This window comes from Myotis nattereri (genome assembly GCF_964212035.1).
Source record: "Myotis nattereri genome assembly, chromosome: 14".
Taxonomy (NCBI): domain Eukaryota; kingdom Metazoa; phylum Chordata; class Mammalia; order Chiroptera; family Vespertilionidae; genus Myotis; species Myotis nattereri.
Genome location: NC_138089.1, coordinates 60,261,951 through 60,275,467, shown reverse-complemented (window position 1 = coordinate 60,275,467; position 13,517 = coordinate 60,261,951). Strand labels below are relative to the sequence as shown.

Here is a 13,517-nt window from a genome sequence, read left to right as displayed (position 1 = left end):
GAGCACGAACTGTCTCGTCGGTCCTTACCCACAGCTTGCCCCTCTCCATGCCCCAAGCATCGTGGGTGTCCCTCTCAAACTGTGAGCATCTCTAGAGCAGAGGTCAGCACCCTTTTTCTTCAAGGGCCAGATCTCTCACGATTCAGAGGAAATTACAAGGCCCCACACCCCCAGACACAAGAGGGGCGATGATGCCACTTCCCTGAACCTCGGCAGCCCACCCGCACCCACCTCCCGTGCTCTTCCTTTTCCCTGTTGGCCCCTTCTCTGCAGGTCGTGCCTCGTTGTCAGGGTGGCCTTGATCGCAGAGGTGGTCACGGTTCTGAAGATGCTGCTCCCTTCACAAGCTCTTTCTAGTTTGTGGGTTCCCACATACTCTTCGTAACCCCCCAGCAAGCCTAATGCGAGTCTGACCGTTCGGTGAAGAATGACGGTTGGGGGTACGTTTCTTGCGCAACTGCAGGTTCCGTGTGGGTATCCAAACCCCGCCCTGGTTGCCCTCCTTCCAGTGGCTGTGGAATGTCTTACGTGGGTTCGTTGGACCACAGGTGCCTGGCAGTGCTGCAGTGCGCCAGGCATTTGCTGCGTCTGGCAGACGCTTAACAGGCTTTCTCTCAGGAGGAGGAAGGAGGTTTTACTGGAGAACAGGGTTTTATCTGAGCACATTTATCTGTAAAGCAGACCACGTAGTAGCCAATGAGCCTGTAGAGAACCGTGAAGATGTGTGGCTCTTCGTCCCAGAGCCTCGCCGCCCGGAGAGCGGCTGGGGAGTCGGAGCAGAGGCCGCCCTCCCTGGCTCTTGGTTTCCCTAACACAGGATTGAAGTCTTTCTGTTAAAGGAGTTGTTTCCCTCATTATAATAATGGGGCATAAATATACGTTGTAGAAAAGGGAAAAAGGAAATCTTTTGTGGTTCCTCCCACTCAGCAAACTCCTCCATCATTTTCTGTCTTCATCGAGAGACGGCCTTTCACATGCCCACCAGACGCGTTAGGCCTGGGAGCACACTGGATATGTTTTAACCTCTTTTCATCCACTGTAGCTTGAGTTGTTCTCCCTGGGTTAAGCATTTTCTGAGAATATAATATAACTTTCTCTCTTCTTAAAATATATTTTTATTGATTTCAGAGAGGAAGGGAGAGGGAGCGGGGAGAGAGAGAGAAACATCAATGATAAGAGAGAATCATTGATTGGCTTCCTCCTGCATGCCTCACACTGGGGATGGAGCCCGCAACCTGGGCATGTGCCCTGACCGGGAATCGAACCAGGACTCAAAATGGGACCTCTTGGTTCATAGGTTGATGCTCAACCACTGAGCCAGCCGGCTGGGCGGGAATATAACTTCCAACGGCTGCCATTGTTCTGTGTATGTGAGGAACATTGCAGATCTTGGGCCCAAGGAGCCTTGTTGGGGTGCCCTGCAAATCATACCCATCACTCTTACCATCATCCAAGCCACCACTTACCTCCTTTCCCCAGGCCCCCGCCTCTGTTTTTTTTTTTTTTTTTTTTAATATATTTGTATTGATTTCAAAGAGGAAGGGAGAGGGAGAGGGAGCCATCAGTGAGAGAGAATCATCGATCATCTGCCTCCTGCATGCCCCCACTGGGGATTGAGCTTGTAACCCAGACACGTGCCCCTGACTGGAATTGAACCCAGGACCCTGCAGTCCGCAGGCTGACGCTCTATCCACTGAGCCAAACCGGCCAGGGGCCGCCTCTGTTCTTGACCTCTAGTGTTCTCCATACTGAAGCAAGAGACAGCTTGATCTTTGTAAAGCTTAATCGGCTTCACAGCCCCTCCTCCCCATTAGGAGCTGCACTTGGGAGTGAGCCCCTTTCCCTTTGTAAACCATGCCCCAGCCACGGTCGCCCTCCTGCTGCACCTGCCACGCTCCGGCTCCCCCAGGCCTCTGGCTTTCTTCTGTCGGCATCACCTGCACCAACCTGAGCATCCCCGGGGCCTTGGAGTCCTTTCCCTCCACCCGATGAAAGGCGCTGTCCCACAGAACCCTCTGCTACCTTCTTAGCAAATTTCTGTACTTGGCATTCTTTCTGTCACACAGGCGCTCAAGTGCGTATGGGCTGGCAGAAGGAGTGAGGCCTCTCCAGGGCCTGCAAACCTGCTTTGGGTTGTCAGCCTGCCTGGCCATGTGCAGGGAGAATGCCAGCCCATGTGGGGGCGATGAGACTAAGCCTCCTGTGGGTTCCTAGGAGAGCAGGTCTTCTGGCGGCTTTGGACATGGCTGGCTGCCTCGTGAGGACTTGTGGGCAGAGCGTCTGCCCGAGATCTGCTGAGCTTAGCCGGTGGGATGCTCACCCTCGCTGACGGGTCAGGGGCTGTGCCTGGGGTTGTGATGGGAGAAGGCAGTGTTTGCAGCAGGCGCTGGAAGGATAGAAGGTTAGGTCTCATGCTAGTGAGCTGCAGGGCCGCCTGCCGAGCCTTTTGTGAGCTGTGTGGGCCGTGGGTTATGCTGTTTCAGGAGGTTGGAGCAACTCGGGGCATCGCAGTGGCAGAGGGTGTGTGCTTGGCGTCAGCCAGGTGTGCCCATCACGGTGCCCACACTGGATGCACCAGGCTACAGGGAAGCTGCAGGCGGGGAAGCAGAGGGAGCCGCCTGCTGGAAGGTGGGCCTGAGGCCTGAGCCTGTGCTCTGCCCCACACCCGACACCTTCCATCCGGAGCCGCGTCCCGCCTCAGCCTGGCCAGCACCGCTGCGCCCCTGTTGTCTCAGCTCTGCCCCGCTTACCTCCCAGTGGGCTCCACGGACTCGATGATGCGAGAAGGGGCGCGGCCACTGCCGGCCTGGTGGCCGCCTGACCTTCCTGGGAGACCTGTGCCGCGAGCCTCTCCCCTGTGGCCTCAGGACCCCGCAGCAGGTGGTCCTGGCGGGCTCCTGTGGGCCAGAGGGATGCCGTGTACAGAGCTCAGTCCGGTCGTGCTGTTCTTAGCTCTCACAGCTGCCTTGGACCCTGGAGCACCCTCCCTCCTCCCAGGGTCTCTGGGGGCCAGGCCCCCGACTCCAGCTTGCCCTGCTGGGCGGACCCACAGTGCCCCTTACCCGCCTGCCGCTGGCTCCCTCGAGAGGGCGCCTTCCTCTGACTGAGGGAGTGTGGCTCCCTGGCTGCGGAGGGTGAGGAGACGCCCCAGCCCTTCCTCTGGCGGGGGTGGGGGGGCCTCTCGTGAAGGGACCGGGCTGCCCCCTCGAGGCCCCTCAGATGCCTCCTGTTAGTGGTGCCCCTCAGCCCCCTGGCCCGGAGACAATGCGGACTTTCCTTCAGCCCAAGATGCCGGCAGCCTGGGAGCAGCCCTTCCTGGGGCCATGCTCTCAGCGCTGGCACGGCCCCCAATTGTTCCTCGGAGAACAATGGCCACTCTCTTTGACCGGGAAGGGGAGCTCATGAAAGGAGCATTTCTTCGGATGCTTGAGGGCTTTGTGGCACCCGCCTGCGTGAGATGAACTGGGTCTCTTCCTGCCGCGAGTGGGTGTTGCCTGGCTCTGAATGGGCCCCTTGTGAGCGCCACACCGACACCGGAGAGGCGGGTGGAGGGCTGGGTGGAGGGCCGGCAGCCCTGGGTGGGTTGTCAGAATAGCTTTTGCCTGGACGCATCAACTCAGATACTTAGGAGAATATAGCTTCTGTGTTTTGAAATAAATACTGACAAGGACTGAAAGGACATGACAGAGTAAAAATAGATGATGGCAGGGCTTGGGACAGAGGGATCGACTCTGAGAAGTTATCAGCGGCTGTCACTACGCTCAGCTGTCCCTCACTCTTGGGGAATAAGGTTAATTTTTGTTTTTAGGTGAGAGCAGGTACCATTAGGTAAACGCTTCATAATCAGACCAGAAAGGCACTGACTGGGCTGGACAGGTGTGTTCACAGTGTGGTCCTGTGGCCATGGCCTTTGTGGCAAGAGCCACGTGCTGGTGTGAGGTCTGCATGTCTAGCAGGGATCGATGGTCTTTCGTGGGTGTGGCTCTGCATTACTTGCACCCCTCCCACCATGGCTCTTCACCTTCTGTGGGGAGAATGTCTTCACCTTTGACCTCAAGCCCGAGGCTCTTCCTGTTGACCTCCCCGCAGCCTGGCCCAGCCATGAGACTGCCCATGTGCGCCGTTTGCAGAGGTTGATGTTGGCCGCAGAGCAGATTAGTCTCATTGTCATGGTCCATGACACAGACCGGGATCCCCCTGGATGTGAGCACAGGGGGCCTCTGATGCTTGCCTCCCGCCTCCCTGAGCAGAGGAGACCACACAGTCGGCCCTGACCCACTGTGTCGGAGAGCCTCCAGGACGGTGGCTGTGGGGCCGGGCAGAGAGCTGCAGCCGGCCCAGCTCTGCCGCGTGGCGAGGGGCCAGGAGCAGGGGCCGGGCTCAGGGAGGTCGGGTCTTGCCAGGGCAGGCTGCTAGAGGCCCTGGCAGGGGGTTACAGGACGCAGGTGGGGCCACTTTGAAGTGGGCCACTGACAAGACCCTCCAGTACACCTGTGGGGGGGTCAGGGAAAGGCTCAGCTGACCCCTGACTGTCCTGTCTCGAGGGTTAGTTGGAAGGGTCACGACTAAGGCCCGAAGGAACCCTCCAAAAGGTTTGCAGCGTGAGAAAATGCTCACCAAGCGCAGTTGATGATACTTCATTGCCTCTTTGCTGGCATCATCAGCTCACCGGTGACATGGTGTGGCGGTGTCCACCCATCTCTCTGGAGTCTTCTCTGGCCACGTCCAAGTCCTACAACTCCTGCCTGGGTCAGACACCCAGGTGTGGGGTCTAGGTCAGCCGTGGGCAAACTACGGCCCGCAGGCCGGATCCGGCCCGTTTGAAATGAATAAAACTATTGAAAAAAAAGACCGTACCCTTTTATGTAATGATGTTTACTTTGAATTTATATTCGTTCACACAAACACTCCATCCATGCTTTTGTTCCGGCCTCCGGTCCAGTTTAAGAACCCAGTGTGGCCCTCCAGTCAAAAAGTTTGCCCGCCCCTGGTCTAGGTGGTAAAACGGGTTTTCTTGGTTCCAGAAGCCAAAGGTCATAGAATTAATTCGGCCCCAGGGCGAGTCCGGTTTCAGCTGGTCTTCCCGTGGTGCCTGGCCGGCTGGCACCTGTGCGTGGAGCGCTTTGCTGGGCGAGGACTGAGGAGTGGGAGCTCCTCCGCCGTTGGCTCTTCTCCGGGCGGGAAGGGCCCTGAGGGGGGCGCTCGTGCTGCCTGGTGTTAGCACGGGAGCCGCCGCTTCCTCAGCCGGGTTTGAGGGTGGACTGTGGGAGAGACCGTCCCGGGACGAGCAGGGGTCCGTTACTAGTCTGCTAGTCCACACTGAGCGGAGCCCCACACCTTCCCCGGGCCAGTCCCCCGGGCCTTGCTCGGGTTCACTGCGGGCAGCCTTTACTCCTGGGCCTGCCCAGCCTCCGTGGTCTTGGTTCTCAGGGTTTTGGATGTACTTCATGGATCAAGATTTCTGACGCTGGGCACGTGTGGTCCGAGGTCTTACTTTCCTCTGAGCCGGGCTTGCCTTCCGCCTCAGAAGCATGTCCGCGCCGAGGGCTGGCTGCTGAAACGGCAGAGATTTCTGGGTCTTTCTGGCCTGGGACATTCTCAGGTGGGCTTCGCCCTGCGGATTCCGCCTCCTGCAGGTGCGGTGTTCCCACTGCCGCCCGAAGGCTCCTCCCCAGGCGCTGCGTTGTAAGGTCAGCAGGCCTGTCTCCGCCACTCCAGGCGGGGGTGGGGGGGCTGAGTGACCGGAAGCCCTGGGGGGCCCATGGCTGGGACCAGCCTGTCCCCAGCCTCACGTGCTGGTGCCGGAGCATCCCGTGAGCTGATTCGGCCTCTCCCCTGCCGCTCCCAGCCCAGCAGCCTCAGGAGGTAGTTGCGGGTGGGAACAGTGTGGCTCCAGAGATAGTGAGAGCCTGGGTGCAGGTAGGCCGCCCGGTGCACCTGCCGGAGACGGGGAGGAAGTGAGTGCAGGAGTTGGGGCCCCACAGCACGTCCTCCCCTGCCCGGGCCCCCAGGGTTCCCATCCGGGGCTGCGGACAGGGAAGTGGGTCCGAGGGCCCAGCCGGCCTGTTCCCGAGAAGACCCGGCTTCCCCTCCCGCAGTCTTGTTCCCTGGGCGCCTTGAGCTTCTGCTTTGGGGATGACTCGGGAGACCAGGCCTCAGGTTCCGGGTCCAAGGCCAGTTAGGAAGGGGGCTGGGGAGTGGGGCCTGGGCACGCTGCAGCTTCACTGTGTCCGGGTGGGTGGGGGTGGGTGGGGAAGCAGCGCCGAGCATTCAGCACGTGCCTGGTGCTGTGACGGAATGGCATCGCCTCCCTCTTTACAGATGAGAAAACGGGCTGAGGGTGGGTCGGGCCTCAACCTGCCTGGACCTGGGCCTCAGCCCAGGCTCCTGCCGATGGGGCTTCCCCTCGGGGAGGCTGTCGTTACAGGATGAGTCCTGGCTTGTCACGGAGGCTGTCTCTCAGCAGGAACTCTCGCATCCTGCTCCCCCCTTGGGCCCCGAGAGGGAAGTGGCCCGCGTTCTGAAAGCTGGGAGGCTGTCCGACTCCATGGACTGAGGCTCCTGCTCTGTCAAGTGAGCAGGGGTTGCCTTCACGGAGCGCCTGGGGGACGGGCCGCTGGCGGAACCCTCGGTGCCGTGGACGCTGCCAGCCCCCGGGCAGGTCAGACCTCCCGTTCAGGGGCTTTCCCCACGCGGCCTTGGGAATGCGGGTGCCGCCCGTCCCGGACTTGGCTGGTTCCTGTGGAATCAGGTGTGTTGGTCCTGCGGTCTCCTTATTCCCTTGGATGCTTTGAGCTCTGCTGTGAGGTATGAATGCAGGACCAAGCCCTTCTATTAAGCAAGTCAGTGTCCTGCAGAGTGCTGCTGCCGGCCGCCCTGCCAGAACCACGGTGCTCTGCGGTGCAGGGGTTAGAGCTCACTTAGGGCCTTTCCTTCTTGTCTCAGTGACCCCAAGGCGCTGGGAGCCGTCTGCCTCAGGCTGCAGACCCAGGTCGAGGGCCTGTCCTGTGGCCAGGCCTGGCCGGGGCTCTAGGCCCCCGAGGAGCCAGGATCTGCAGAGGTGAAGGCAGGCAGGGGCGCAGGTTGGAGTCTTGGCTCCGTTCTTCTGACAGGGCTTGTCCTCTGCCTGTGGCGCTGGAGGCAGACCCGAGTGAAGGAACTGGTCTCAGTAACCAACACAAAGCTGCCGGCTCTGCTCTCGGTTTCCAGTTAGACTCTGAGCGTTTCCACTTGCTTCGTGAAACGGGGCTTTTCTTTCACGTGTGCTCCTGTGTGACACGCCATCGACATGGAAGAGTGTGACTTGGCTGTGTGGGAGCCCAGGCCAGAGTGGCCTGAGTTTATTCCTAGGAAAGCCCACAGCACCCGGTGGCTGTTGGGTCAGCAGATGGGATGCTGGAGGGGTGGCCCTTCTCTGTTCTAAGGGGCCCTGTGCAGCGGGGCAGCCATGGGAAAGCCCTGGGCGGCTTGCTCATCTGCTGCTGGAGGAAGTCAGGGCCGGGCACAGGCCTAGCTGCCTGGACACTCAGGAATGTCCCCTGGGCCTGGCCAGCCAGTTGGCACCTGCCTTTGGAGCCTCTCCTGGTCTCTGTACAGGTGGCTTTTCCTTCCTGACTTCACCCAGAGCGCCATCCAGGCCCCCCTCCCCCCCAAGCCCCCCTCTGCCAGGTGTGCTCTCCGCTCAGTGGTGGCTGTGGGGCGGAGGCTTAGGAACCATTCTTGGGGGGCAGAGGCCAAGGTCCACACCCCGATCACCTGCTGCCACCTCTCAGGACCCCAGGTCCTGCCCGCCCTGTGAAACAGCTCACGGTTCCCCAGCTGCTCTATTGGGCCTTACATCTTTGCTTCATGTTTTTTTGCAAAATGAGCATTCAAACTTTGCTTTATATGTTTATAGGTGATTGAGGCTGTTTACATATTTAACATAATAGAAGTAAAAAAGGAAAGCACAAGTTTTTTAGCCAAAGCATTTGAAATATTTTTTATAGCTAAAACTTGTAATGGAAAATATATTTAATGTTTTTCATGGATCTGAAAATAGCAATTTCTACAGATATTTACCAGTTCTGATGCTGGCTGTGTTTGCAGCGAATGGTTAGTGAGTTGGCAGAGGACGGGGACTAGCGGAATACCAGATGGTGGTGCCCCTCCCCGGTTGGAAGGTGGTGTCTGCAGAGGGCAAGGAGGTGGCCGGCCTGTCGCTGCTATAAGCCCCACAGTGTTCTGTTTTACTTAATATATTTTTATTGATTTCAGAGAGGAAGGGAGAGGGAGAGAGAGAGAAACATCCATGATGAGAGAGACTTATTGATTGGCTGCCTCCTGCACACCTACACTGGGGATTGAGCCCGCAACCCGGGCATGTGCCCTTGACCAGAATCAAACCATGACTTTCTGGTTCCTAGGTCGATGCTCAACCACTGAGCACCTTGGTGGGGCCCCACAGCATTCTTGGCCCCAGTGCCTCCGTTCTGTGGGATGAGACCTGTTCGAGTGCCAGCCCCGCCGTCTCGCCACCGTGTGGCCTTGACCTTTCAAGCTAGCCGCCCCCCCCCCCCCCCCCGGCAGCCCCGTCTCTCCCAACAGCCCAGTGAGCCGGACAGAGGAGTGGTTCCCTCAGCAGGAACTCTGAGCGACACCTCACCCCGGTCGCACAGTTCAGGGAGGCCAGTTGGTAATGGTGACGGTTTCCAGGTGAGGCAGCGACAGCAGCACTCACCTCATGCCGGTGTCTCTTCCAGGTATCGGCTGCCGGGAAGGAGGCCTTGCCGCCCTGGCTGCACTGGGACCCGCAGAGCCGCAGCCTGGAGGGCCTCCCCCTCGACACCGATAAGGGGGTGCATTACATCGCGGTGAGTGCTGCACGGCCGGGGGCCAACGGGAGCCACGTCCCCCAGGCCTCCAGCGTGTTCTCCATCGAGGTTTACCCGGAGGACCACAGCGAGCTGCAGGCCGTGCGGGCGGCGCCCGAGCCCGGGGAGCTGGCGCCTTCTGCCTGTGCTGCGGACGAGCCCGTGACCGTGCTGACGGTCATTCTGGACGCCGACCTCACCAAGATGAGCCCGCAGCAAAGGGTCGCCCTGCTGCGCAGCATGCGGAGCTTCTCGGGGGTGGAGCCGCACAGCATGAAGCTGGTGCCCGTGGTGAACAACCGGCTGTTCGACATGTCTGCCTTCATGGCCGGCCCAGGCAACGCCAAGAAGGTGGTGGAGAACGGGGCCCTGCTGTCCTGGAGGCTGGGCTGCTCCCTGAACCAGAACAGTGTGCCTGACATTCGCGGTGTGGAGGCGCCTGCCCGGGAAGGGGCCATGTCCGCCCAGCTCGGCTACCCCGTCGTGGGTTGGCACATTGCCAACAAGAAGCCCCCTCTCCCCAAACGCATCCGGCGGCAGATCCATGCCACACCCACGCCTGTCACTGCCATCGGCCCCCCCACCACAGCCGTCCAGGAGCCGCCATCCAGGATCGTGCCCACCCCCACGTCTCCAGCCATTGCTCCTCCCACAGAGACCATGGCTCCTCCGGTCAGGGACCCTGTTCCTGGGAAGCCCACAGTCACCATTCGCACCCGCGGGGCCATTATTCAGACCCCAACCCTGGGCCCCATCCAGCCCACTCGGGTGTCAGAAGCTGGCACCACGGTTCCTGGTCAGATCCGCCCCACAATGACCATTCCTGGCTACGTGGAGCCCACGGCGGTTGCTACCCCTCCCACGGCTACCACCAAGAAGCCACGAGTATCCACGCCAAAACCAGCCACGCCTTCTACTGACTCAACCACCACGACTCGAAGGCCGACCAAGAAGCCACGCACCCCCCGACCGGTGCCCCGGGTCACCACCAAAGCGCCCATCACCAGACTGGAAACGGCCTCCCCGCCTACACGCATCCGCACCACCACCAGCGGGGTGCCCCGCGGAGGGGAGCCCAACCAGCGCCCGGAGCTCAAGAACCACATCGACAAGGTGGACGCCTGGGTCGGCACCTACTTTGAGATGAAGATCCCGCCAGACACCTTCTACGACAAGGAGGACACCACCACAGACAAGCTGAAGCTGACCCTCAAGCTCCGGGAGCAGCAGCTGGTGGGCGAGAAGTCGTGGGTGCAGTTCAACAGCAACAGCCAGCTCATGTACGGCCTGCCCGACAGCAGCCACGTGGGCAAGCACGAGTACTTCCTGCACGCCACCGACAAGGGCGGCCTGTCGGCCGTCGACGCCTTCGAGATCCACGTCCACAGGCGCCCGCAGGGGGACAAGGCGCCCGCGCGCTTCAAGGCCACGTTGGCGGGCGACCCGGCGCCCGTGGTGAACGACATCCACAAGAAGATCGCGCTGGTGAGGAAGCTGGCCTTCGCCTTCGGGGACCGCAACTGCAGCACCGTCACCCTGCAGAACATCACCCAGGGCTCCATCGTGGTGGAGTGGACCAACAACACGCTGCCCCTGGAGCCCTGCCCCAAGGAGCAGGTCATGGGGCTGAGCCGGAGGATCGCCGAGGATGACGGGAAACCCCGGGCCGCCTTCTCCAACGCCCTGGAGCCCGACTTCAAGGCCTTGAGCGTGGCTGTGACGGGCTCCGGGAGCTGCCGACACCTGCAGTTTATCCCTGTGGCGCCGCCCAGGAGGGTGCCCTCTGAGGCGCCGACCACCGCGGTGCCCGACAGGGACCCTGAGAAGAGCAGCGAGGATGACGTGTACCTGCACACGGTCATCCCGGCCGTGGTGGTCGCCGCCATCCTGCTCATCGCCGGCATCATCGCCATGATCTGCTATCGCAAGAAGCGGAAGGGCAAGCTCACGCTGGAGGACCAGGCCACCTTCATCAAGAAGGGCGTGCCCATCATCTTCGCCGACGAGCTGGATGACTCCAAGCCGCCCCCCTCCTCCAGCATGCCGCTCATCCTGCAGGAGGAGAAAGCCCCCCTCCCGCCGCCCGAGTACCCCAACCAGAGCGTGCCCGAGACCACTCCTCTCAACCAGGACACCGTGGGAGAGTACACGCCCCTGCGCGAGGAGGACCCCAACGCGCCTCCCTACCAGCCTCCCCCGCCCTTCACCGCTCCCATGGAGGGCAAGGGCTCCCGCCCCAAGAACATGACCCCATACCGGTCACCCCCTCCCTACGTGCCCCCTTAACTCACAAGCGCCTAGGTGGAGGCAGGGTAGGGCAGGGCCCTGGAGACAACACGGTGTTGTCGTGGAGACCGGTGGCCTGCTGACCACCGCCCACTGGGCGCCGACACCTGACCTAGCACACACTGACGCGGGGCTGGACACGCCTGCCTCTCTGTCCTCCTAACCCCAAAGCGGCTGGAGAGGCTTTGGGGACATTTTTACTTTTCTTTTTGCCTAACAGCTTTTTGTTTGTTCATAGAGAGTTCTTCGCTGCGTGTGGCTGGCTGGCTCCGAAGCACCGTGGGATGGAGGTGGCTGGAGAGTGAGGAGCCGATGAGCTCGCAGGCAGTGCTGGGCGGCCTCGGCCTCTGCGTTTTGCCTTTAACACTAACTGTACTGTTTTTTCTATTCACGTGTGTCTAGCTGCAGGATGTAACATGGAAAACAGTAGCTAAAGATTACATTCAAAGGACTTTCTTAAGGTTAAGTTTTTACATTTAATCTGCTGTTTACCTAAACTTGTATGTGTAATTTTTGGGTGGGTGTGGGAAATTGCTTTGCTAAAAATAAGCTCCCAGGGTGTTTCAAACTTAGAAGACCAAGGGACAGTCTTTTTTATCAAAGGAATCCTATTTTTTCACACTACGTCAACCTGGTTGCTCCGATCCCCCAGAGCCTGACTGGGGGCCTCCCGGCCCTGGCTTAGGGGCCAGGGCCCTGGTGCTGGGCTTGCTCTCCCGCTGTAGCCAAGGGCTGGAAGCTGGAGGGGCCTCTGGGCCGTGGACATCACCCCACCCCATGCACGTCGCAGCTCACCACCCAGGGGTCTTCATTTCCATAGAAACGGGATTCCAAGAGGCAGCGGGCCACGGCCCCAACCTAGGTGCTGCAGGGCGGGCCAGCCGCTCATGGGGTGTCGGGGGGTCGAGGGGCTCGACCATAGCAGCCTGGTTTCTTTTCCCTTCTGTGTTTTCCCCTAAAAGGAGTATCACGGTTTTAGAAACACTCAATGGGGGACATTTTGGTGAAGATGCAATATTTTTGTCATGTGATGCTCTTTCCTCACTTGACCTTGGCCACATTGTCCCAACAGTCCACAGCCCCCCCCCCCGAACCCCCCCCTTCTGGCGCTCCAGTCCCAGGCCTGGGGCCTGACGGCTGGGAAAGGCTGGCGGCTGGGGAGGAGTGCCAGCAATAGTTCACAGTGAAAACCTGTGGGCTCTCAAAGCTAATTTTTTACTAAAGTTTTTATACAGCCTCAAATTGTTTTATTAAAAAAAGATTTAAAATGGTGATGCTTACAGCAGTTTGTACAAGCTCTTAGTGTCGACTCCATGGAACTGACGGCTTTGCTCATTTTGATTTGGTTTTATTTTTTACCCCTTCCTTCCTTCTTCTTCTTCTTCTTCTTTTTTTTTTTTTTTTTGCCCTTCCTTTCTTATCGGCTTAAATTCTGGAATTACACTGGGGCTCCTTTTGCCTTTTTTAGCAGAGTGTCCGTCCGTCCATCTGCATCTCTGTCCCATGACTCAGGGGCGCCCCCTCTGCTTGGATTCTCCTCCTTTGGGAGGAACCATTTGAGCTGACTTGAGGCCTGAGAGGTACTGGCGGTACCTTTAAGGGAGGAATGCCTTTTGCAATAATGTGATGGAGGGCGGTGGGTGGAGCCAGGCTCCCTTTGCACACCGAGCAGCCACTTCTAAGCCATATAGACCTTTTTGCAGAGGATCATGTGTGCTGCCTCCGGAGGGAGGGCCGTCGGGGGGTCTCCACCGTGCCCTCCAGAGGGTCTTTCCCCTGGGCCTTCTCCGCAGGGCCCAGCCCCTCTCTCCCCTGCCCGGCCCCAGTGGGAGCCTGAGTGGGCAGTGCCCTGTGGGGGCGCCTGCAGATGGAGGCTCAGTGGACCTCTGGTGCCCGGGCCTTGTGCCTCCAAGCCCTGATCCAAGCCGGAGTTTCCCCTCTGCCCCAGAGGCAGGAGCACAAGTGGGGTCTGACCTGAGAGTACTTTTGATGACCTCATCAGAAAGTAAACAACTCTGGTGTTCCAGGTGAGGGCTCCGAAAGGCTTTCGAAACCGCTCAGTTGCCCCTAGCAACCCCACCATGGGGCACGGCCATGCAGAGATGTGGCTGGCCCAGAATGGCCTGTTGCCATAGCAACTGGAGGCGCTGGGGCAGTGAACAGAATAACAAGAGCAACAATGCCTTTGCAGGCAGTTCCCCCTCCCCCTGTGCGGGCTGCTGATGGCCGCTGCGTCGGACTCTGAGACAGCCAATCTCACATTCAAGTGTTCACCAACCACTGGCGTGTTTTATTTCCTTCTGTATGGGTTTAAGATGTGTTTTCTGCATTCTGTATAGAGACATATCAAACTAAATAAAAGCAGTGTCTTTATTACAA

General features: G+C 59.5%; 1 protein-coding gene across 1 annotated transcript in view; it reads left to right on the top strand.

Annotated features, from left to right (window-relative positions):
• DAG1 (dystroglycan 1) overlaps positions 1-13,517 on the top strand; it is a 45,855-nt gene extending 32,338 nt beyond the window's left edge. Inside the window, exon 3 of the mRNA XM_081106411.1 lies at positions 8,742-13,517. Coding sequence (XP_080962537.1) covers positions 8,742-11,138 — 2,397 coding nt within the window. The 3' untranslated portion in view covers positions 11,139-13,517. The remainder of the gene's footprint in view (positions 1-8,741) is intronic.